The following is a 25,848-nucleotide window of genomic DNA, read 5'->3' on the forward strand; positions in this document are numbered from 1 at the left end:
ATCGGCGCTCCCTTCCCTCCCCTCACCCTCCAGCCTGTACTGCTTTTCCACCATCGCTCACACACGCCCACCTTAAGTACATCTGAACCCCGGGCTTAAAGTGCCGCATCATCGCCCAACTCGTGGTCCGGAGTCTTTAAAGGTAAAGATACGTAAAGTTACTTAATTTCTCTTCTCGAACGATATTCGTAGTAAACAGGCCATGATTTAGAAAGTTAATGGAGTCGAAGCGATAGTGCTGCAAACTTTGTTCTAAGGCATATGCTGGTGATCTGCTTTGATAGTTTCCCCCTGGTTTGCACTCACGCGTTATGTAATCAAGCTCGTTTTCCTAACTGCGTGCTAATGTAACGGAGCGGCAATACACTGTAAAAACGCATTTTCACCACAGCTGTTTTTTTTTCTCCGCTGAGTGTCACTTTTTAAAAAGTAGACAACGCAATAATCCATCTGAAAAAAAAAATACTTTTTGACTTCACTAACACTTACTGATAATCAAATATGGAGGGAAGATACTTTCAACGCAGAAGGATCTAATCGCGATGACGTTCGGTTAATGTTTTACTTCTAGACGAGGCATATGTAACTTTACGGGCTGTAAAATGTTATAATATGGCTTGACAGCTTAAAAAAAAAATCTATTCACCTTTTTGTTTTCTTTTTTTCTTGCTTAAATGCTGACACTCATACATTTGCATCGCATCTGTATTCCTGTATCGCTCCAGATGTTCGCTAAAGCCACCAGAAAGTTCGTCAGAGAGATCGACCCTGATGGCTGTCTGATCCCCGTTTCCCGACTCAATGACTCGGACAAGCTGCTTCTCCTTTCAATAGTTGTGAAGTCGAAGCCTGTTTGGTTCTGGAAGCCACCAAAATATATACCATCGGACTTCACTCTGAGTGACGTGTTACTGGGAGACAAGGAAATTAAGGCAGGTATGTTCAAAGAGACATATGGGATTATAATTGTAGAAACGGTACTGGATTCATGCCAAATCAGATACCATCCAGATGGTCAGACTAACCCGCCACCCGGGGGATGATAGATTAGATAAAGAAAAAGAAAGAAAGAAATAGATTGGTCTGGGGTCCAGAATCTCCAGTGGCACCCCTGCCTACACCAACCTGTTACATGGGGGCATCATGAAGAAGGAACAATCCATGGGATGGCTCCAATAAACAGGAGGTTTTATTAACTCAGAAGGAACACAAAGAGGAAACAGAAAATAAAGGGGAGCTTGAGGGATCAAAACTAAACGAAGACAGGGAGCAACAAGACCAAGAGTAGGTAGGAAACACACGTAGCAACACAGGGAGACAGCACACCTATAAACAGAGGGAGACAGCACACCTATAAACACGGGGAGACAGCACACCTATAAACACGGGGAGACAGCACACCTATAAACAGAGGGAGACAGCACACCTATAAACAGAGGGAGACAGCACACCTATAAACAGAGGGAGACAGCACACCTATAAACAGAGGGAGACAGCACACCTATAAACACGGGGAGACAGCACGCCTATAAACACGGGGAGACAGCACGCCTATAAACACGGGGAGACAGCACGCCTATAAACACGGGGAGACAGCACGCCTATAAACACGGGGAGACAGCACGCCTATAAACACGGGGAGACAGCACGCCTATAAACACGGGGAGACAGCACGCCTATAAACACGGGGAGACAGCACGCCTATAAACACGGGGAGACAGCACGCCTATAAACACGGGGAGACAGCACGCCTATAAACAGAGTCAGTCACAGCTGCAAACTACAACGACTGACTAAGGAACAGAACAAAGGCAGGCACTTAAATGCACTGATAAGGAGGACTAACAAGGTGCAGGTGTGGGGTATAAGAACTACGGGCAACGAGGAGCAGCTGAGGTCAAATAACAGATACAGAAGGTTCAGACACCAAAGACAACTAAAACAAGGGAAACTGAACATACTACAAACAGTGAGCAAAACAAGGAACCACACAGAAATATACCAAGTAACTGATATACAATGCTGGCCTCTGGCCAAACCTGAACCCATGAAGATAGAAGGAGAGATAGGCTAAGCAGTTAGCCACTGTCCTGTTACGCCACACTGCAGCCCGGGGAACAGGAAAACACACTAGGAGTTAGGGACACTGGGACGCGCAGCTACTTCTGCTGGCCACTAGCATAAGTGACATACCAAAAGGGGCAGGACAGGAACCCTGAAATTAGCCTTTAGTACTAACAAACTGTGGTGTGTATAATAATATTTTTTCTACAAGTGCAGAGGTTCAGTATTGTCCCACACCTCCATGGTTGTGGGTTTGATTCCCGTCCCTGGCTTTATGTATGTGTGTGTAGTTTGCATGTAGGAACGATGGCAGGTTTCCAACCACACTCCAAAAATATGTGGTTAGGTGGATTGGTGACTCTAAATTGCCCATGTTGTCTGTGAGTGTGTACATCCGCTGATGGGCTGCCAACTCAACCACAGAGTCCCCTGTCACGTGCATGATGGGATAGGGCTCTTCAGGAGTTTGTACTGTATAAACCAGTGTTTCCCAGTTCCGTCTTAGGGGACCCACAGACAGTCCACATGTTTGCTCCCTCCCAGCTCCAGGGAGCAAAAACATTGACCAACTGGATCTCCGAGGACCGAATTGGGAAATACGGATATAAGCAGTTATCCCAATAGAGAAATACGTTCACTCTTACATACTAAGATTCAAGTACTTGCCTTTCATTTTTTACTGGACCAAGGATATACGTCTAGATTAAAACACACAGTGCAATGGTACTATGAATTCAAAACATTTACATAAATTTATGTTTGAATCATTCTCAGACGCACAGGAATCCGAATTCCTGAAGTATGAGGGGATGTATGGAGATATCAAGATAGGGAAGTTGGATGCAGAAGTGAGTCCGGTGAACTTAAACTTGGAGGGAGAGACATCCTCCATGCTGCAGTCCTCCTTTGGCACCCTGAAGAAACAAGAGGTGGATGTTCAGAAGCTTCTGGAGGAGTCCAAGGACAGGTAGGCCAAGTGAACGTCAGTCTGGAAACTACCTGTATGGCACCTCTGCCCATTATTCGGAAGGAGGTTACGGATTCAGGGTTTGAAACAATGACCGTTTCCTTGGCAGACTTATGAATTTGGAGCACTGCTTGATTAAGCAGATCAGGGAACAGCAAAAGGAAGCGTTTGGAGTGGTGAAGGAGAGGATTTTGACCACTGAGCAGTGCACCATCTACGAGCAGGTCCAGGAGCAGGGAGACTGCGCTACAGCCCTGGGATTCCGGAAGCACAAGATACAGGTGAGGACGTGTAGCAGCTGTCTTGCAGGTAGTCACTGGAACGGTCGCTTTCACTGGAAACGGGCTCCCAACCGGCTGTTTAGGCGTCAGGGATCGGGGTGGCTGCAGAATGACATCGGCGTCATCACTGCACAGTGAAGTTACTGTAGCCGTGTGTTAGGAAAATGATTCTAGTTGGGAGGTATGATAGGTAGAATATTGCAGAAGAGTTTTTAAGAATTATTCTATATATTTTTTGTTCACTTTTTTTTAAGCTTGCTTTGTACAGTAACTTCACAAAATACTGTTCGACAAGAGCATGGATGATCCAGCTCAATCAAGTCAGAAAAATCTGTCTTCTGTTCATCAAGACTGGGAAGCAACATAGGGCATAGGGTACAAAATACACTGCTGATGACCCCTGACTTGATGAATCCTGACGTGTCACAGGTTTCGGTGAAGAACAGTGGAAGCCTGTACATGGACAGCAAAGTGTCCCTGGAGATTCCTCCTCAGACCGTCCTCGCCTACAGCATCATCGAGCTTGAAGTGAAAGCCCACGGGAAGTATGGTCAGTACCTGTCTGTCCTGCAGTGACGGTGCAGTGGCGTGCAGTGACCTGTCAGCACTGTCAGGCGTGAGCACACAAGGGCTCCCTCTAGTGTTGGTCATGCATCCCTCCATTACCCAGAAGTCCGAGTCGGTTTGCTTGTGCTCCCACAGACCTCTGCCTGCTGCCTCAAGTCCAGGGTGGGTTTGAAGTGGATTCCAGCAGTGGAGCCCGAGTTGCGGCTGGGGGACCGACTGCGGAGGAATTTAAGGACCCACAGAATCCCGAGGGGGCGGCACTTCAGGTTCTACTGAAAGGTACCAGCTGCCACGGTGGGGGGGCTGGAGGGTGTGTGGGTACGTAGCCTGAAATAAGCCAGAACCGTCAAGACAAGATTCAAGAAACAACCATTAAAAAAATCAGTTACCCTAGGGCAGCCAGGTAGCTGCCATATTTACCCACTATTTCCTAGTGACTGTGTAAGCCTGGTCACGCCTGGTCACACCTGGTCACGCTTAGCACCATCTGCCCTTGGAAACAAAACACCGTGGGCCTGAACTCGGTTGGGAACTCAGTGCCTGAAGCTTTCCAACTGACCTTTCAGTTCCATAATATTTATGCGTTCGTCTACGTTTTATTGGATCTTATTTTTATTTAATGATAATAATAAAATGTTATGTTGCCTTAATGCCATTCTACCAGCTAAGACTATATTCATGGTGAGAGTATATCAATATTAAAACAGACTGGATAACCCATAAGGTAAAAACTTTATAAATAACTATAAAATATTACAAATGATGAAAACAATCTAAATAAGATGCTTTAAGCCTATGGGTTGACTTTCCTAAAATTTATAAATTAATTTGATTATTCTGCAGCGTCCTCTTCAGAGCAGTTGTCTGACGTCACTAACCTGAACTTGCCTCCAGAGTTGAAGGGGCTGAATGTCCATTTCCAGCAGCTGGCAGTGATTCCAGCACATATCAGATGCAGACTGTTTGAGTTCCTGAAGGAGATGGTGCTGGATAGAGCAGCCATCACCTGGCTGGGGGACGTGGTGAGTGAGGAAACCCGGGTTCGAGCCAGATGAGAGCCAGCAGGATTATAGTCTAACGCTGCATGCCGGAATGGGGAACAGAAACGCGCCTTCCGGAAAGACCACGGGTCCAGCTTTAACTATGTTCCTGGAAAGTCTGGTCGTATTGCAAAACATTTGCTTCTGATCCCCTCACAAGTTGGATCGGCATCACCGCGGCGAGGTGATTGGCTGGGGGCAGCTGGAGGAGGGGCTTCCGCTGAAGCGGACGGCCCAATCAGTTGTGGACCTCCTGAAGGGTGAGGGAGAGACCGCCGGGGAAGTGTCTGGCTCCTCCCCCTTGCTGGCCGTTCACATGCTGGTCAGCGCGATCGAAGGTGAGCGGCGCCGCATTACAGACACGTTTAGTCACCGCTCGTCGCACTCGGGCTGTTAACAGAGCTCTGGCTGTTTACGTTTGAAAGCAGCCTGTTAAAATGACCTTTTCAGCATCGTCTCACTTCTACAGACACAAACGCACCTGTTATTTACCCTCCTGTGCACATCGCTACATTGCAGAAATGACTGACGCTGCTTTGGCAGCTATTGGAGACTGTTGCACTCCATCTGTCCTACAGGTTTTGCAGCATTTGGTGAGTGGAAATTATGTTTTTTTATTTTTTTATGTCTGACATATTTTAAGCAATACTGATTTTAGCATTTAGGTAAATGAGGCACTCGCTGCAGTGGTGTTCACTAGATTCTTATCGTGGGTGTACAGCGGGAACCTTTCTAGAAGCTTCTGGCTGATTGGCCTCTCTCCAACCTCCACAGGTAGAAAGTTTCGAAGAGGGCGATGAAGGCCAAGTGAAGGATGAAGGCCTCGCCACTCTACTGGGCGATGGTGCCTTCCAGAGCGCGGCGTGGCTCTGTCGCCATTGCAGAGTGACCCTGCACGGAGAGGGGGGTGCTGTACGAGGGGACGTGGGCCAAAGTCCCGGGTTCGGCCCCCTGGTCCTGTGCATTGTGGTCCGCGGGCTCGCCTGCCTGTCCGCACCGTGAATGAGTGCAGCCGGTTGGGAGGCTGGTCGAGTGTATCGGATATGAAGTTTAACGTTTACGTTATCCCTGAAGATTTTGGGCCATTTTATCCCATTATTTGAATTCCCGTATCACACGCTCAGTATGAAAACCCGTATCGGGTATCGGAGTGAAGCAGCCATGTGTGACAAGTGCCATCCAAGCTCAGCTGAGCCACGAGAGGGAAAATTCAGAATTAGCGCAAATAATAAGCTAGAAGCTAGGGGGCAGCACTGTGTTCGATTTCAGATTATTAACAAATGTTTTTTAAAAAAAAAAAAATCCAGCATGGATTGTTAGTTCAAACCACCATTTGCCATCAGAAATGTTTCAAATCTTCCTCGCCTCCCTCCATTTTCTCTGTACTGGTAAAGTACATCCATTGCTGTTAAAGGAATTTTGCTAGTATTATTGATCCCCGGAGAAATTCTGTCTAAGGTTTTTGTTTTTTTTTTTTTAAAAAAAGAACTAGCGATGGACTAAATCTGATGAAAGACAAAGAGGCAAACTAGGGCCCGGAGGGAGTCCCTGAAAGGAACAGTGGCAGAGATTTTTGTGTGACGGATCCAGGCCAGCCTGCGCCCCCCCCCCCCCCGCGGTTAGCAGCTTGAAGCCATTTTAGGGGGAAACTGTATAAAAAATAAATGAAATAAATCTGAAGCAAACAACTGTCAGCAGCCTGAAATTTATTAATCAAACTTATCAAACTTATTTTAAAATACAGGTCTCTTCATTATAAAATATTGGGTAGGGCATGTCCATCACATGAAAAGGAGGAAGTTAATTCACACGCAAGTACAACAAAAGGCAGGCTGGTCTCTCTCTCCGTGACTAATTACCCTCAAAAAAAAAAAGGGGGGGGGGGGTGGGTCATCTTTCAGAGGGACAAACAAACCACCAGTCATTAAACAGAGCATAGAACAGAGAGCCAGCGTGTTTCTGCAGTGCATACTGAAGGCGGGATCTAAGGGCATCGAGGTCCAGAGCTACATCTAAAGCCAAACACGCATGTCTGTTAAGGATAATCATCCGATATATCATAAACCCTGGAAAGACTAAAAATGCTTGCACCGTCCTGAACTCTCCTAGCTGAAATTGTCAGGTACACAAAGACATCCATGAGGAACACGAAGCAGAATTTAGGGCAAGTTCCTCCCCTCGACTCTTATGTAAAGTGGGATTCACAGAGGAGAGTTGTGTAATCGTCATGGTGACAAGGCATGTACTGTAAACATGTTTAAGGTGAGATACGGCGCTGTAATGTTTCACTGAAAGAGGTCTCCTCACCCAGATTAATAAATAAAACTTTAGAAGTAGTTGGTAGATCAAAATGTTCGCTTCTGCCAGCGATAACCAGGGTACACATATGCTAAACAAATTGAAACATCCATTTCCAAATTGAGGTTAGTGAAAAGGTACTGTAAAAGTTATTAAAAAATAAATGTAAGTTCACTTCCCTTTGGTCTGTGTAGTAGAAAACGGGTCAGCATATGGAGAGGTCTCTGGTGCCGTTAGCTGTGCTGTCTGACCTCACATTACCTGGGGCTCTGTGGGTGGGGTCCACGCAGGTGACCCCCCAGCCCTGCTCGGGATCAGGTCCGCAAAGCTCAGTAGACCCAGCTGACTGGGACCCACTGTGGTTCTGAGCACAGTTTGTCCACGGCCACCTGAAGCTCTTCAAACGCCTTGTCCAGGTTGTTGTTGACAATCGTGAGGTCAAAGTAGTGGTCGTAGGCTCTATGGATCCTCGCGCTTTCATCCACCGTCTTCTTTAAGTCATTGTCCTGAGGGCGAGACAAGGTTACAGTCATATCTGAGGGTTGCTCAGAACATCCCACGAGCCTCGAGACACCAATCCATCCATCCACCTGTCCATCCATCCATCCACCTGTCCGTCACTCATCCCAGGGGATCTGGAGACTGCGTGAGCCACACGGCTGGGGGGCAGGACCCTGACCCTCACAGACCACATATGTACACACACTCACACTCAAAGGCCATTTAGGCCAGAATGCCTGTATGTCTTTGGGTTGCGGGTGGAAACTGGAGCCTGTGGAAACCCACAGCCTACACCGCGTGTGTATGAGATCTGAACCCCCAGCCCTCGAGGTCTGAGGCGGCGGCAGCCCTGGAAAATGCCAACGGGACAGACCGTGAGCAGCTTGGTGGTGATTCCCGCGTCGACGACGGCTTTGTGCATCGCCCGCAGTGTTTCCAGCTCCGGGGCGGCTATGAAGACAACGAACGGCATGAACTCCGCCGTCTTCAGGACCTTCAGCGCCTGCGGATGCAGGGGGGGTCAGATCACGTGACACGCCAAGCGGTTGCAGCTACGGTTTAAGCTGAGGGTTAAAGCGAACAGCCCGGCCCGACCTGAGGGTTAACGTCCAGGATGCAGGTCTGGCCACTGCTCACCACCCCATGGATGGAGTCCATCTTGGTTCCATAGAGGTTCCCGTCGTACTCGCCGTGTTCCAGGTACCGGCCCGCCTTGATGTCCGCCTCCATCTCTGTCCGCGTCACAAAGCGATACGACTGGCCGTCTCTCTCGTCCTCGCGGGGGCTCCGCGATGTAACTGGGGGCACACCAGAGGGTGAGGCGGGACCGAGAGCACGCGTCAGGTCCCGTCGCCATGCCGAGCGGACTCACAGGGGACGGTGGTACCGAATCGGCTTGGGTTGAGAATCATGAGCCTATTCTTCAGGCTCCGGCGCCCCACCCCTTGCGCTCCGATCAGAACCAGCGTTTTCCTCTGGAAAGGGGGCATCTTCGCCACCTCCTCATATATCTGCAGCTCGTGACGGTCAAACTCTGAAAACACGAGGCCGCCATTACCCCCACCGGCCCAAACTGATGTGAAGAAACATGCTTCGGGGCTCAAAACTCAAAAGCTAAAAAGATATCAGCCCCTTGACTGTATACCTGCATTCTTAGCCGTGAGGTACATCATCCTCCTCTTCTTCTTCCCGCTGACGGTCCCGCAGAGCATGCCTGACAAAATGAATGAAGCGTTGGTACTCTGTGCGGCCACCAGAGGGCAGACTTAACCTAAAAGCTCACCGCATACTGTGCTGTCAAGCCTTATAACTAAATGCCTGAGACTGTTGAACATATTAGTTTTAATTTACTAAAACTCTTAGAAAAAATATAAAATAAAATAGATTACTCGTTTCTGAAAGATTTTTGCATCCTGAGGGTAATTATAAGCCTCAGACTCTGGGTAAGGCTGGTGAGGCCAGGACATGGGGGGGGGGGGGCGGAGAGTACCTGACCCATCCCAGTCTCTCCGGACAAAAGCTTTCCTCTTCTCTTCCAAGAACTGGCTGGGGATCAGTCCTGTGGCTCCGCCCACCACGTGGCGCGCCTGAGGGACGGGCGGAGAGACTGCTGTCATCTACTAGTCCCTTCTTCTACATCTTCTCTAGTTAAAGAAAAGAAAAGCACATCTACAAGATCTGTCTAACTAATCCCCCATCTAGACATGGAGGCTGCTACTCCCAGCTAATGGCTTGAATCAGAGACTGATTTGACCTGGCAACCTACATCCTCCCAGCATGTGGATTCACCCATAGGTAGAAACAGGCTCCACCCACCTGCCACCAGTTGGGGTCCTCCTTGTTGACCATCTGAAGGATACTCCCTCTGGAGAAGGCAAGCCCCGCCTCCTTGCAGGGGATCAGGCTGTCATTGGCTGGATTGTAGTCAAAGTATGGCTTCAAGTAAACCTAGCAATTGTGAGAACGCCATGAGAATACTACAGAGTAAGAATATTTGGAGAAGAGTTTCACAGCCATGGTTGTAAAGATCAAGGTTTCTCCACCAAATCCTCTGGGAGGAATCAGGACCTCTGCTGGTCACCAGCATACTGGACCGTCCTCAGTATCCCGGATCTACGGGCCACACATCAGGGACAGCAATGGCACGAGGAAGGACACATGCAGGTGAACATGTCTCCCCACAGCGGAGGCCGGCGACTCTCTGAACCACAGGGCGAAAACCCTGGAAACGCCTCTACGCGCGTTTGCACAGAAACGGTCCAGAGCCGTTTGCCGAAGACGACCAAGGCGACCGGACGAGGAAAAGCACGCGGTGGCGAGTCAGCTAGCCGGCGTCAGGGAGAGAAAAGCAGGTGTGGACTAACGGGAAGTCACCGTGGAAAGACCACGTCCCTGCCCATCCCGCGACATCCAGAACACTCCTATAAGGGGACTCCCTGACGGGAATGAAAAGCAGTGCCTTCAGGCAACTGGGGGGGGGGAGATGAGAATAGTTTATTACTCACTAACCTACATTAATAACAAACAGCAAGCCGACTGTCCGAAGCCCCCCCTGTAGCACCATCCTCACTTTGGCCAGCATCCCATTGGCGCTGTGATGTCATACAGAGGGGGCGTGGTTTAAGGGCTGTGCTCAAGGGCCTGGCGGCGACGTCACGCTGCTCTCGCGGGGATTTGACCCGGCACCTTCCAAGGCCTCCTAACCCGCTGAGGCACACCTGCTATTAATAGAGCGCTTCTGGCGGGTTGCATTTCCTGCCGGTCACCTGCTGACGGCGGCGTTACAGGAGAGCGCACCCCCCCCCCCCCCCCCCCCGGGTGCACGGTCAGGAGGCTAGGCGTGTCGGACCTGCGAGGGGGTGGCCTGCTCGCGGTAGCTGGGGAGGATCTTGAGGGTGAGGCTCCCGCTGCACTTCCTCAGCATGTCCTGCAGGTGGCAGGGGTCGCCGTCCGTGCCGTGCCCGTTGATCTCCTTGATGACGTCACCCACGTGCAGCAGGCCCTGCCGGTCGATCATGCCACCGTGCAGGATGCGGGCGATCACGAGCTCGCCGTTCTCCACGCGGAACGTCACACCCTGCCAACGACACCAGTGGTGGGCTGCGGCTTCCGGGGCCTCAGGGAACGAGCGGCTGTCTTTGACCAGCTTCCGGCCCCCATCGGCATCAGAGCAGCACTGACCAGCGGCTCCCCGCGCCTCTTCTGGATCCCGATCATCCGCACGGCCTCCGCCTGCAGAGAGCTGCCCATCGACGTGTCCTTAGTGACTTCGGACGGCAGGGCGTCGTAGGACTTCGACGCCACCTGGTCGTGAGCCTCCAACAGCGACTGGAAAGGAGAAAACATTTAAAAACTCAATTATCTGACACTTTTTGAAGCAGCTCACAGTAGAAGGAGGGGTTACAATGTGTGTGGCCCTTGGCATTCGAACCCACAACCTCTGCATTGTTACTGCAATGCTCTACTTGAGCTTCCAGAAATAGTATTTAGCTCCTCCATTTCCAAGAGGAATAAACAAGATATTCGAATCCTAGTAAAGATTATTACTTATTTATCTATCCGTCAGGCCAGTACGAGCATAGACCCTATCCCAGAATCCACAGGGGCACAAGGAAAAGGGCACCCTGGATCGGAAGCCACATGAAGGAAAACATCCTCAACACACTCGGTCCATTATATGTCGTGTTTGAGATGAGACCACTAATGACCTAAAGTCAGGCTTCCTCATCATGTGTTACAGTTCTGAGAACCAAAAACACTCAGTCGTCTTTTCATTATAAATCCAAAATTAATTAAGTCCAAATTTTTTCAAAGACGCAAACTGTGAGGTTTATAAATTTGCTCTTCAGCCGAGAGACACCTAACCCTTTTACTGACTGTAATATTGCAGTTCATTCCTTAGCAAAGACAGGCAGTGGTTTTGTGGGAGGAGAAGCGCCGGGAGCGGGTCGGACACCTGGAAGTGCGGCTCCGTCAGGATCCTGGACAGTTCTGTGGCGCTGCGGTTCTGGAGGTGCAGGCCGCGGATATCGTCCAGGATCTCCGTCACTAGCGCCACGTTGTTGTCCTGGACGGCCTCCAGCTTCACGTCCTCTAGCCGCTCGTGGGCCTGTGTGTGTATGGGGGTGGGGGGGCCGTAATTTATAGGGGATCATTTTCTTTACCCCACCCCAAACGCTCGCATCTGAAAGGGCAGCTTCAAAACTGTACTTCAAGTAGTATATTATTATAGCTATTTTTACTATCCCGTCATATTTTCCCCCCTGAATTTCAGGGGGGGGGGGTGACAAGTTTCCTGCATGAGGAAATATTTTCTGAAAAATATTTGCTTAAACTGTTATGGGTTTGTTGACTAGGCCAGTCGGTTTCATGCGTACAGATCAGATAAACAGGTCACTATCGGGACTCGTTCAGCTGCAAAAATACAGCGACTAGCTACAGATGGATGTGGATGAGGTTGAAGTAAATATCGCCTCGTGGTCATGGGGTGAAGGGGGGGGGGGGGGGAGACCATTTGTTTATATTTCCACTGAGGACGGGGGCCTCAGCAGGACCTGTCACATTTCATAAATTTGGAACGGTATCTGTCCTCTCACTCCACTTCATGCTACGGTCCTCTTCAGCTTCCGCCATTTTCCGCTCGCCACCATTAAATTTGACGCCCAAACATCTGAGCTTCCGTGACACACCCGGTCTTCAGCGGCCACTCGGGGACCGATCGACGCTTCTCGTCACGCCGGTGATTTTATCGGAGGACAAGGTTACAGTACCTTGGCGAGCGAGCGGACGACGGGGCTCTCTATGATGCCCTTCAGGAAGATGAGGTCGATGTCCTTGGCCCCCGTGGAGCTGGGCAGGTCGCTGAGGTTGTCCAGGACCTGCTGCATGGCTGGGGGGAAGGGGAGACAGCAGGTCCGGGGGGGGGGGCGTGGGAGGAAGCGTCGAGATGCCATTAGACCTTCCGCTGACACACATTGGACGGCGCGATGCTGCCCTTCTGAGTGAGAGACTCCCACCCTGACCTACTTACAGTCCGACAGGCTGGAGTGGCAGAACTGTGTCACCCCCCCAGGAAAGAAAAACCCAAGGCCCCTTACCAGGGCAGCCATACTGCGTCCCAGGCCAGCGGACGATCAAACACAGGCCACGGCAGTTGTTGCCCCCCCCCCCCATATTGGGGTGTGCTACATTTATATCCACAACTACATTTACATCCTTATTTATCAGACACTTTTATCCAAAGTGACACACAACTGAAGGCAGGATCAGTCAGTGGGCTAAGCTGCCTCCTAGGCCAATGGCAACATCACCTTTCTGACCACAGGGTAATGGCATGCTAATCTGACGCCCCCTAGGGGCCGTTACGTGTCGTACACCCTTCACATGCAGCGCCATCAACCAGTAAGCTCACAGGCCCTCAGCCTCCCGCGCGGCGATGATCCGAAAAAGGCGGGATCCATGGAATTAGTAGGCCTCCCCGAGACACAGCGACCGCCGGACTCCGCGGTAACCTGAGTCAGAGCCTCGCAGCCGAAGCCGGGCCGAGAACACAAGCCACGCCGAGAACATAAGCCGGGCCGAGAACACAAGCCACGCAAGTCCAGGAACGCAAACCCGCCTCCGCGACAGTAAGTCAAGCGGTACGGACACAAGCCATTTAAAGGGCTCAGTGGGCTTTAGAGTTTAACCCATATCTCCATTTGCTCACGTTCAGCACGGCCTCCTGAAAACATCACGCACAAGAAGAGAAAGGAAGAAAAACCATTAAAAAAAGAAGAAAAACCGCAGCTAGCTTTCCAACGGGGAGACCTCAAACTGTACAGATGTCCTACCACGTGCAGGGCTTTGAGGGGGGGGGGGTTATTATGTTTCGAAGAGCCCCTCCCACAGAGACAAATGGCTTCAAAGCCCCATGATAGCGAAACAGGGGAGGCCATCACATTACGCTCCAGGCCTGGGGAGGGAGCGAGAGAGGGAGGGAGGGATACAGTACACCCCCGCCCTTACAGTACACCTCCTGCGCTCGTCTCCGCGTCGCTGCATTCCTGCTCATCATAAACAGATGGGCGGATTATCCTGCCTACAAATATGTCTAATCCCGACTAAACTGGCTAAAAGGACCTTTACAACCATCCTGGTTACAAAAGCGTAAAATATTATAAGCTTTTTATTATTTAATAGCCCGTATTGCGTACTGCACCCACGGATCAGCAACCCCCCCTCCCCCCACCCAGCAACACAATATCACTAATGACACAGGTTAGCGTCAAGAGAACTTTTGGGAATGACGTCGCTAAATGAGCAGACAACACAGACCCTGTACCAGTCAGGCAGGAAATATCCATTTCGCACGTCTTTTGTCCCTTTATACAGTGCTGTGTCTCATCTAAAGGCGGCAAATTAAATATGACTGTGATCAAATCAACTGTAAAGGGTGTGCAAGGAGCACCGCAAACAGCCATGAAGCTGATCACACCAAACTGTGACCTCTGGGTGATTGAATTCTGGAGGTTAAGGGGATATTCATCCAGAAGAGCTTTCCTGCCGTCTTGAACCACAAGGACAGAGGGGTTTAGATGCAGATGAAACGTATTAATGTCTAAAGACAAAAAGATGAGAATGTCGGCCAGGAAGTGCAGAATTTCTGCAGGCGATTTAGTAAAACGGCGCACGCCAGATGACTTGTCATTTCCCGATAAAAGTAAGGAAAGAGTTAAAAGATTACATAAACCAAACGCACAGCACATTAACTGCTAATCCTATTAAAAATTCACAGGTTTTTACGTAACTTCGTACCACACGGACGACCCCAAGCATTAACGGGAGACCCGAATAGATTTTACATTTGTATATTTATGATTTGTTATGCAAATTATGTTAAGTGCAGATACCACATGGAATGGTGTTAGAGCCACAGAACACAATCCGAATAAAGTGTGAACAAATAAGAGAAAATTACGTAAAAAACAGAACTCCCCGTACTCTGGAGCAGACTGTCATCCTGTAGGAGAAGCACCATTCCACTGGACCTGATGCCGGCGTGAGGACAGACTGCAGATCGTCCACAAGATGATTCCGGAACAGCGAAACGGACTTAGCTGGAGAAGTGATCCAGGCTCGGACTGAATAGGACAGGTAACCCCATCAGTTGATGGCCAATCAGCAGTTACATTTCCCTTCAGAGACACTTAGGGCGCTTGGAGAACAAGCAAGTCTAGCAGCCCACCTCCGAAAGCCACCGCAGACACACACCACCGGCGAATCATTCCACAGACCCTCACCTATTCAAACCCAAAGAAGGATCATCGTACATTTAATTGCATCCATCCAACCACATCAGTGAGGAGATGGAACTTTGGACCAACGTAAGGAAAACGAGACAAGTGTGTGTCACCTTTTCACGTCCACCCAATGCTCTGTTCCTCACGTCCACCCAATGCTCTGTTCCTCACGTCCACCCAATGCTCTGTTCCTCACGTCCACCCAATGCTCTGTTCCTCACGTCCACCCAATGCTCTGTTCCTCACGTCCACCCAATGCTCTGTTCCTCACGTCCACCCAATGCTCTGTTCCTCACGTCTACCCAATGCTCTGTTCCTCAGCTTTGCAAACCTCATTACATAACGGCAACACCACAGTGCAGGACATCACCTGGTCACTAAAGGTTTATGCGTTTCCAAAAAGCAGCAGCCTTCATGGGATGTCCAGGCAGAGCAAGAATGTTTACAGGTCAAATGATGGTAGTGAAGACACAATGGCGAGAGCAGATAGGCACTGCGGGCTGAGTGCTGTATGCTCTGCGGCAGACCTCCATATCACAAGCGCCGTCTCTCCCCTCAAGCTGCGACGAGGTGGGGGTCCCCTGGGGGAGGGCTGTGCAGTAACAGCTGGGCGCATTTAGCAACATCACAGGTCTCCCGAGATGACACAGCAACAGCCGTGTGCCAACGCAGTCCCCCCCCCCCCACCCACCCACCCACCACTCCTACGGAAAACTCCGGAATCAGCCAGCCACCATCCGCCGTCGACACGGATTCTATCAGGTTCACCGTCACGGAGTGAGTCTCAGGAAGCACGGAATTCAGCCCGGAGAAGGACAACCATCGGACCAGCATGGTCACGCAAAAGGGCCGCCCTGCAACGAGGCGACGAGAGAAACTACCCGCGTTCTGACCGTGTTACTTTTAAATGAGAAAACCAGAACCGACATTAACCCAGACAGCAAGCCGGCCCCTCTGAGTGACGCTCAAAGGCTTTTCACATCCTGGGTCAGGACGTACCTGCCGGAATTCCAGTTCATCTAGTACGCAGCCCATACACACGTACAAATAAAGCTCTCGTTCCACATCGCAACAACCAACTGGACTGGTTAACATTGTGTATATATACACACACTACATGCGCAACACCGTGTGCGATGCACGATCTTATGCTCAGACTTCTCCTGCAAGACACCCTATTACATTATTGAACAGATTCTTTTATCCAAAGAAATCTTTGAAGTAAGGATCAGGGCGTTGGGTCAGCCAGCATCCCCGGAGCAACAGGACTTTGCTCAAGCACCCAACGGCGAAATCACTCTGCCGAACATGGGATTCCAACCAGTGACCTTCCGACCGCAAGCACACAGACCCACACCATCCCTCATCTACTGCCAGTTTTCAACCAACAATAAGTAGCCACGCAGTCCTGCCTGTAGATACAGGGACCCAAAGCATGTGCTTCCACAGATCAGGACGAAAGCCTTGCTCACTTTCAACATTTAAGAATTCAGTCCCAAGGAAAACACACCTAGACTTTTCCACTGGACTGTCACTGCTCAGTTATCACCTTCTTGCACACGTTTTGTGGGACAGGAAAACTTTCCAACAAAATTTCCCAGCGAACGCCCACACTCCGGCTCGGCCGTGAGCAGAAGACCAGACCAGATACGCCATCCAAGCAGCTTACCCGACGTGCACCTGGCGTTGGCCGGCGTCATGTCTCCCGTGCCAGAGGGTGATGTGGCGAGCGGCTCAGAGGGCAGAGGGGACCCAGCGGCGACTGGGCCGGTCTCCGCTCACGCCGACAGAGCTAGAGGACGTAGAGACCCCACGTCAGTGAGGAGGCGGGGCGTCCGGCACCAGACTCAAGCCGCACCCCGTGTTACGGAAGGATGGTTTTCGTTTCCTAAAATGGCATGAGCTCCACCATCCTACGTGTTGCTGTGTGTGTCTGCAGGACATGAGCCTCAGGGCATTTCAGCCATATAACAGCACTGCTCCTCATGCACGTCCACAACTGAAAACAAAACTCTACGTTCATAATCTCAGGACTCAGTGGGGTATTACTGATGCGTACAAAATTTTTGCTATACAAATGCACCCTCGGCCTCTACCATAAAGGACAGAGAAACTAGGTTCTGTTTGTAATGAATTATGCAATTCAATTCATGTTGAATCATATTATAATTTATAATTTATAGCACCTCATTGGAACTGGCAGGGACTACTGGGTAACAATTGCGATACGGCATTAGCTATGCATCAGGTGACCCCCACCGACCATGTGACGGGCCCCTGGGGGGCCGAAACCAGAGCCCAAGCAAACGACAGGCGCACCAAAGAGATGCTTAAACAGAGCATCCTGATTTTGGTGTGACCAGACAGTTTCACACCTGATCCCAGCGGTGGTGAGGTTAGAGGCTCAAAGGCAGCATTCACATTTGAGTGGGGGGGGGGGGGGGGGGTGGGGGTAGGGTAGGTGTATGACAAATTTCATGCTTGTATGACAAGGCTAATACACTAAAATAAACAAAGAAAAAAAAAAAAGAAAATTCATTTAGCAGGTGCTTTTATCCAAAAGTGACATACGTTTGTGAGAAAGCAGATGGGGGGGGGGGGGTTGGTAGGCAGTCACCACGAGCGGCGCATGAGGGGTCAGTAAGGTGACGGCTGCTCGACAACAGCGGGGATACCGTTATCAAAGGGGAAACGTATTCGTGCTGACAGTTATCTGAGATCTGCGGTTCTTTTATGCAGCTTAGCAAGTACATACAAAAACAACAGGAACCTTAAACCAGATGATCTAACCATTCAATCACGATTAAAAGCATCCAAGTCATACAAAAAAAAAAACAACATGGTTACCGTTGAAACAAGGAGACTCGGACAAGTAAGCAAGCATGTTAAAGCCCTGATAAATCAATTTTCCCATGTATACAGACAGATGTTTACGGATATAATATTTTGGGGCGCTGGCTTGAAGCTGAACAGCCCTGAACCTGCACCGAAACACCCCTAACCTTAACCCTAACCCCAACCCTAACCCTAACCTCCACATCATGCCATTCCCCGAGTGCATCCTAACCGGTCTGCAGAAACCACCAATAAAGCTTTGCTTCCTTGATCCTCCACAAAATCCTTAGAATGGTCACTAATCCCCATCACAAGGATCGGCAGATGCAGACTTCCCCAAAGAGAGAAGCCAGCATGGAAACCTCAATCCCCTTGCCGTCCGTCATACGAAAGACACGGCTCACAGAAGTTTAACATTCCCCCACATATCCAGTCTGTTTTTCCCTTTTTTTGTGGCTTATCACAGTCAGCAGCTCATATTCCAGAACATTGACCGACTCGTAACCCGGGAGGCCTGTGATCTCTGGGAGACTCACCCTGGGCTCTGTACCCGATTCCAGGAGGCGGCTCCAGGGCCTGAAGCCTAGGAGCTTCTCATCCGGCGCTCCGTGTCACCGCCAAACCTGCAAAGGGGAAGATCAAACCGGTTGAACCGCCTGCCCACAGAGAAATCGTATACGTACGTACGCACGAGGAACAGGAACCGGCGTGTACTAGAACAGTGACGTCACACACATTTTTAAAGGTTCATCTGACGGCATCTCTGGCCCCAGACACCAATCACAGTAACACAACCAAAGAATGGTACAGCCATCCTACCAACCAGGAACCAATACTGCTCTAACATTATCTATGGTCAGAGCAAGTTGTGTGAGAGGGTATGTGTGTCTGAGTTTGCAAATGTTCATGTTGTGCCAATAAAGACCATATGTTTCTGGACAAGACCCATTCCCTGCGATTACTCCAAGAAACGGAGTCTCAGTAACCACACAGTGTCCTAAAAAGAAAAGGGGGACTTCCGATCGGCTGCATGGGGAAAACGGAATAATTAAGAGAGAAAAACGGAGATTAAAAGGCCAGAGAGACTTCTGCTAAAACAGCTTCTCAGCTTGGGAGTTCAGGCATGTTAGTGCAAAGTGCAGGCAGCAGCGAGATAAGCAGCTAGATAACCCGGAGCTCACATGGAGATATGACGTCACTTTCCAGAGGGGCTGGAAGAGAGAGCCCGACTGACAGCAGAGCACCCAGGAGAGAGAGCCCGACTGACAGCAGAGCACCCAGGAGTGAGAGCCCGACTGACAGAAGAGCACCCAGGAGAGCGAGCCCGACTGACAGAAGAGCACCCAGGAGAGAGAGCCCGACTGACAGAAGAGCACCCAGGAGAGAGAGCCCGACTGACAGAAGAGCACCCAGGAGAGAGAGCCCGACTGACAGAAGAGCACCCAGGAGAGAGAGCCCGACTGACAGAAGAGCACCCAGGAGAGAGAGCCCGACTGACAGAAGAGCACCCAGGAGAGAGAGCCCGACTGACAGAAGAGCACCCAGGAGAGAGAGCCCGACTGACAGCAGAGCACCCAGGAGAGAGAGCCCGACTGACAGAAGAGCACCCAGGAGAGAGAGCCCGACTGACAGAAGAGCACCCAGGAGAGAGAGCCCGACTGACAGAAGAGCACCCAGGAGAGAGAGCCCGACTGACAGAAGAGCACCCAGGAGAGAGAGCCCGACTGACAGCAGAGCACCCAGGAGAGAGAGCCCGACTGACAGAAGAGCACCCAGGAGAGACAGCCCGACTGACAGAAGAGCACCCAGGAGAGCCCGACTGACAGACTGCACTGCACTCGCAGTGACATCACCTGACGGACGGACAGCTTTGCCCTTAAGCCCATCTGCTGACGGAAATGATGGGGGTCTCATTCCCTAAGAGACGCTGGACAGACCAGACAGGACTAGTCAGTCGCACTACAGATGACTGGCAGCCATTTCAGAGATAAGGGTGAAGGAAAAAATATGGCATGATCATTTCTGCCAGACTGAGTTGGGATGATCCTTTTAGTGACAGAAGCTCGACAGACGTTACAGTCCTGTTAGATTCGGGTCCTTGGCAGATGGCTAAATCTCACCTGTTTTAAGTCCTGACAATATCAAAATGGTAATCTCGGCTGAACTCCACGTTCTCACCAGGAATTTACAAATGTAGTCATGGTTACAAAAAAAAAAAAAACATTGGGTTCAGTTCTGCAGAAAACAAACAGACAGACTGAAAATCAGAAACAATTTCAACAAAAGCAAACAAACAAATAAAAAATCCTCAAACATGGGCACACATACAACTACTATACATCTACCTACAAATAAATATTTCCCGGGCATCAGATTCAGCTCCATAGGAACCAAACTCCCACCCGGCCAAACCCAAAGCTGGCAAGTGTCACATTGACTAGATCCACATCAACGAATCCTACCCCATACATTCATGCGATCCCAGCAGAACTCGCAGCACCTAATGCGACCCACCAAAGGAAAGCTGTGGCTTTGACTTATATAACCACTGCTTTACCAGTCTCCAATTAATAACTGAGATCAACATGTCTCCCGGCCGTGCCCTCCTACTCACGTGAAGCCTCTGCGTCACCCATTTACACTTGTCATCCGGCGCTACTCTACGGAAAATTATAGCTTTCCGATCAACAGTAGCAATTACGTTCTTACACAACACTGCTTGTGCCCGTGCATGACCGAGCAACTATAGATCTACTTTATTTGCCAACGATGGTAATTTTGACGGCGCAGATACCGGCTGACGAATCCGGCGGCATCAGCGCCGTGGGGGTCGAACCCAGCATGCCCCCGGCCGCCGTCTCCCCCAAGGTCACCTCCTCTGGGGCGGGTCCACCGTGATGCCCCTTCTCCAGGGTCCCAGGTGCACACGCCTGGATCTCTCCCCGTTAGCCAGTTGCATCACTATCTATTTGCTCAGCCAATGCTTCAGTTCAAAGCAAACTTCACTGCGCTGTATTTCAAACTGCATCTGTTTAGACAGCTGGTTCTCCTGAGACAGGAACTGCTAATTAGGTCCTTACTAACCAGCGAAATAACTGCAGTCCCATAAGAGGGGAAAAAACAACAGCGGGGAGCAGAGTGTCATGCACCTAGTACCAGGTCACGGTGAGCCTGCAGCCTTTTCCCAGAAGCACCAGGCACAAGATAGGGGACACCCTGGCTGGGATGCCAGCCAATAACAGGCTCGCATATTCACACAATAAGTGCAATTAAAGACACTGATTGGACGAAAACCATGCTAATAAGAATCTGCTAACTGGAGGCAAGAGGCGAAGGACTACCCACTGAAGCGCTGTGTCACCCAGCCTGATATTCATCCTGCAATCCATCTGAGCTCAGAAATCGGAAACTCCGAGTCGCTAGTCAGAAGTTTCAACCGGAATGCCCCCTGAAGTCGGAATTCCAACTCAAAGTCGGAGGAACTTCTGCAGCCCACACCCCAGAATTCAAGATGGCTGTGCTCCTCATCAGCAGATGTGAAAGCTGTAGTTTACTGGCGCTTATGTCTTATTTGTGTTTCATAGTAACTGTCCAGCAGCTATCTGTGGACAACATGAGTAAATAAAAAGCGTACTAAGAAGCGTGTAATGAACAACCATCTGAATGCGACAACAGGAGACAGCTACATTCAGGCTTTTATTTATATGCCTATATACAGCCTTTGTAAATATGTATAATGCATTAGATTATTGCTAAAGTGAAAACTTCATCACAGTCTTTTTTTTTATATCCTCTTTAAAAACTGTTGAATGTCTATTAAAATATTTGGGGAAATTAAAGGCTGTTTTACAGCTGTAAAGGCAAACCGGTCCCTTCAACAAAACAAAAAAAATATCGCAAATATTGCAAATTACTTACTATTTTTAACCTGTGAGCCTTTGGGAATGTTTCAAAATGTAATGAAACAAGTACCAATTATTCTTTGCCTCAATCAAATACCTAGTGGGATACTTATTGAGCGGCTTGGTATTAGCAGTGAATTCTGGGAGTCGCGACTGAACCTGTCATGTTATTTACACCTAGGAAGGAATTCTTTTGGTTTCTATAAAAATCTTTTACTTTAACACACAATAAAAGGTAAATCGATATAAAATACATCTATATACTGTGAAAATATGACTGTGCAGCCTTAGGCACCCGTAAAAGCTCTCGATGGGCAGGTCACAGAGACAGAAGTAGGCGGGCCATCCGTAGCCACGCCCCCCACAGAAATCTGCTTGTTTTTGGAGAAACACCGTTATTAAAAAATAAAAATTGGCCTCTCCCAGATATCGTAACAGTGTTGCACAGTAGCATATACTCACAGTTACTACAAGTTGTATGAGTGGCTGTTAGAAATGGAAATGAATAAAGATAAAATGATGGCTTATTAGCCTAAACTGGAAAATTCGATTGAGGGACATTCCAAGATTTCTTGTTGCATTTTTGCTACCGTTAATTTCCGATGATGATAGCAAGGCATGCACCTTACCTGTAAAATTCACCCAAGGTCTCGCAATAGAAGCTTTAGAGGACGTGTTGGACATAAAGTTAGCCAAACAGTTCTACATCAATGAAAATGTAACTGACAGTTAACACTAACAATTCAATGATCAGTGAGAGCCCTCTTCCCTACAAACAAGAATCCAGTTTATGAGGAATGAGGACAAGAGAGTCATCTCCCTGTACAGCCTGGCCTTAAAATTTGTGCCAAAGGGCTTTTATGTCACTGTGGCCTCAAATTCTATAATTTAGTATGAAACTTTCCCTTTACAAAAGGACTGCAGTCACTGCAGCGGCCCCAACAATGAGAAAAGATCACTGAAGCCCACAATACTACAAAGCAGCTGTCCTCCACTGTGCTGGAGGAAACACCAGCTACAAGCAACAGGCAATGAAGACATGGCCATGGGCATTGCAGCTCTCTTAGGGGACGTTTAGGGAACATTCTGGAAGAGTGCAGGGCTGCATACAACGTGTTCTCGATGCGCAAACATCAGAAAGCCAGAGGACGGGCAGTGTCAGGGAACCCCCAGAACCCAGAGTTAACGATTAATCTCTAGTTGGACGATTAATCTCTAGCAGGTGTCCTGACTTTTCCTACACAGTATATCTGGTACCTCAGCCTGACTAATGTTGTCTGGAATCAGACATCAAGTAAATTCCCCTCCATTTTCCCACCCTGCTAAACAAAACAATACAGAATACCCACAACAAATGAATGTTTGAAGAGAACCTGACTGACTGATTAATAATTAAAGACTAAATGGAAATGATGCTAAGAATAATTAGCATGCATCCATAAAAAATTTTAATGATACAATTATACCATTATAAATAACCAATCAAACCTGAGTGTTCAGGTTACCATACTGATATAACCTTACTTCAGTTAAGCAATTCGGCTTACGTTCTGGTAGAACTAAGATAAGCCATTACTACTTGACACTTCTGCTGGAAAAGGTACATTTCTCAGGAGAACCCTAAACAGAACCGGCCACTGCATCTTGAAGGGAATCTGCAGAGAATTTATACGCAAAATAAAACCGATCCGGTACAATGTAACCAGGCTGTTAAAATTGCACATGCAGTGAGAATTTGGCCTCTAATGTTAGACCACTAAGACTGCAGTTTACAAATATTCACACATAACTTTTCAACACAAAACAACTGGGGAAACATGTCATGACCAAACCTTTAAGACATGATTATACATTTTTAATAGGTCTCACTGCGCAGGCTAGCAGTGCGGTATATGCCCGACCCTCATGAACATCAGGGAGGAGGCTGTGGGGAAATCGGTGGCGATTACTGCTCTCCTAATACGGATTTGAATAATCTCATTTTTACAGTAGATTATGATGTGGGCCGGCCATGAAGCGGCGGAGATTAAGGGTCGGTTCCACCTCAAACAAACAGCAGGTGTGGACAGCAGCCCTATCTCAAACAGACGTTGTCAGGGCCCAGTTAGCTACCGTGCTTGTCACACATACACACACGGAGGAGATACTACTAATCTACACACACACACACACACACACACACACACACACACACACACGGAGGAGATACTACTAATCTACAAACACACACACACTCTTCAGCAATTCTGGCCGTCAGTCTAACTTCTTGCTGGTACACAGACCACCCCCCAGCTTTCGGTTGTGTTTTTGTGGTGCCGAAGAATGCCAGTTAACCTGGTGATACATCAGCTGTGAAATAAATTCACATTGTTGACTAGAGTGGCAAAAATAATCATTTTTAACACGTATAAGGATTGGAACTGGATATATAAAACAAACTCAAATTTTGTCACATTCCAATCATAGAGAATGACTTGCAGTGAAATGTTATTTTACGACACCCAGTAACAAAACAAACAAACAAAAAAAAACACACAATGATGCAAACGTGGCAGGATTAGACTGGGATTTTAGTTACACGTAGGAGGAAAAAATTTACACAGGAATGTAGCAGATTATATACATTAAGATAATATAATGCACAAACACAACACACACACACCTCTCTGTAAACTTTCTAAATGCCCCGACTACCCACTCATCAGCCCACTGACTACCTACGCCTCCCGTAATACCTGCCCTGAGATACAACACGCCCCCACCCAAAAGAGCCCCGATAGGAAGCCACTTCACCTTTCTGCGGCTCCTACAGAAATGACTTCCCTATAGACGGTGCCGATCAGGGGCAGTAAGAAAGGAGCCGCCGCGGTGTGTCCATGCTGCTCTATATTTAACACGCTGTCCATATTGCACAACTTTCCAGGCAAAAAAAAGTTACTGATCACCGCTCCCCCCCCCACCCACATGCACCGTAACTATGGACCGGGAATCAGCTTACTGATCCCCGACTCTAACTATAACTACTGTGGGATTAAGCCCATAACTGATCCGGGCGCAGCTGTTAGAGGAGTGAAGTGCAGCGCCGCCGCAGCCATGTCGCCCAGTACAGCGCCCTCCGTTATAGCGCACGTGCCCGTTAGACTGTTTAAGTACGAGGGGTATTTTCTTTTTAAATACAAGGTTAGCTCGGGCTAGTAACATTTTGCGCTGGGAGACATTTTTAATGACTGTACCCACATGGCTTCATTGAAACCCCGCACTTACAGAGACACGCGACGGCGCGCCTCCCACTAGGAACTACGTTAACTTTCATTTTTCCTTTTTTAACATACAGGCCAGCGATGCACTCACCAGCCTCTCTCTTATAACAATCTGCCGCATAAAAAGCCTGTTTATTATTCAATTTCACACCGTCCTCCTGTGGTTAATAAACGAGGCAACTTCGGGTCAGGGCGAACTGAGCGCCCCTGCGGACGTGAAGCTCCGAAACCCCGTAACTTGCACTTCCATCATATATCCCGCATTAATCTCTGTACAGGACGGGAGCGTTTCGGGCTTTTAAAATAAACTACGGGGACGTTTCGCATATGAACTCACGTGCGGCCATTTTTGATCCCCCCCGGTCCGGGCGCGCGGCGCACACGCATGGGACCATCCGGCGGCGTGGCTAAGTTAGCGCGGCGTGGACGGTCCCCCACTCGCCATCGCAGGGGGATCCGGCAGGCGGGCTGTGTCAGAACCGGGCATTAAAGAGCGACACGCCAAGCCGCCGTAAGTGACAGATCGGACGCCCAGTCCCCCGGATCGCCACGCATGGAGACCGAGCGGCGCTCACTCCCAGTTAGCTGCCTAGCCGTCCGTCCAAGTTAGCCGGTCTAACAAAGGGAGGCGAAACCGACGCACATAATCCTAACAGGGGCAAGTCGCACACCTGCAATTTATGAAAACAGACCGACTTACCTAGATAATCCGCCAATCGTGCCCCCCGACCCCGGTCCGCCGCTTAGATGCCCGCTAATGCCGGGTGAGCGCAGGTAACTATCCCCGCACTTCGTGTCAATCAGCTTACCAAGCCTGGCCCCCGAGTGACGTGCTGCGCCGAGCGGGTCCCCA

At 49.3% G+C, this 25,848-nt stretch overlaps 2 protein-coding genes across 12 annotated transcripts; one reads left to right on the forward strand and one right to left on the reverse strand.

The window, feature by feature from the left end:
- Positions 1 to 6,608, forward strand: gsdmeb (gasdermin Eb). Of its 3 annotated transcripts, XM_023802574.2 has the most exons (10): positions 1 to 142; positions 726 to 936; positions 2,839 to 3,031; positions 3,141 to 3,312; positions 3,742 to 3,862; positions 4,015 to 4,158; positions 4,774 to 4,901; positions 5,080 to 5,257; positions 5,439 to 5,512; positions 5,694 to 6,608. In XM_023802574.2, the coding sequence occupies exons 2-10, from the start codon at positions 726 to 728 to the stop codon at positions 5,919 to 5,921; spliced, it is 1,449 nt and encodes a 482-aa protein (XP_023658342.1). In that variant the 5' UTR covers positions 1 to 142; the 3' UTR covers positions 5,922 to 6,608. The 3 variants fall into 3 exon arrangements, with proteins under 3 accessions (XP_023658342.1, XP_023658344.1, XP_023658345.1); XM_023802576.2 differs by lacking the exon at positions 5,694 to 6,608 and having other exon boundaries at positions 5,389 to 5,507; XM_023802577.2 differs by lacking the exon at positions 1 to 142 and having other exon boundaries at positions 804 to 932.
- Positions 6,609 to 6,610: 2 nt separating this feature from the next.
- On the reverse strand, positions 6,611 to 25,848 carry pals2a (protein associated with LIN7 2, MAGUK p55 family member a). 9 transcript variants are annotated; one of them, XM_023802566.2, is made up of 15 exons: positions 25,333 to 25,633; positions 19,954 to 20,068; positions 18,370 to 18,456; positions 16,668 to 16,790; positions 12,488 to 12,606; positions 11,674 to 11,826; positions 10,899 to 11,045; positions 10,567 to 10,794; positions 9,534 to 9,665; positions 9,208 to 9,304; positions 8,863 to 8,931; positions 8,590 to 8,751; positions 8,313 to 8,515; positions 8,092 to 8,220; positions 6,611 to 7,723 (listed from the first exon to the last, which is right to left on the reverse strand). In XM_023802566.2, the coding sequence occupies exons 4-15, from the start codon at positions 16,696 to 16,698 to the stop codon at positions 7,547 to 7,549; spliced, it is 1,647 nt and encodes a 548-aa protein (XP_023658334.1). In that variant the 5' UTR covers positions 16,699 to 16,790; positions 18,370 to 18,456; positions 19,954 to 20,068; positions 25,333 to 25,633; the 3' UTR covers positions 6,611 to 7,546. The 9 variants fall into 9 exon arrangements, with proteins under 9 accessions (XP_023658334.1, XP_023658337.1, XP_023658333.1 ...); XM_023802569.2 differs by lacking the exons at positions 19,954 to 20,068; positions 25,333 to 25,633 and adding an exon at positions 25,805 to 25,848; XM_023802565.2 differs by lacking the exons at positions 19,954 to 20,068; positions 25,333 to 25,633 and adding an exon at positions 25,696 to 25,812.

This window comes from Paramormyrops kingsleyae, chromosome 9 (assembly GCF_048594095.1).
Source record: "Paramormyrops kingsleyae isolate MSU_618 chromosome 9, PKINGS_0.4, whole genome shotgun sequence".
NCBI classification, from domain to species: Eukaryota; Metazoa; Chordata; class Actinopteri; order Osteoglossiformes; family Mormyridae; genus Paramormyrops; species Paramormyrops kingsleyae.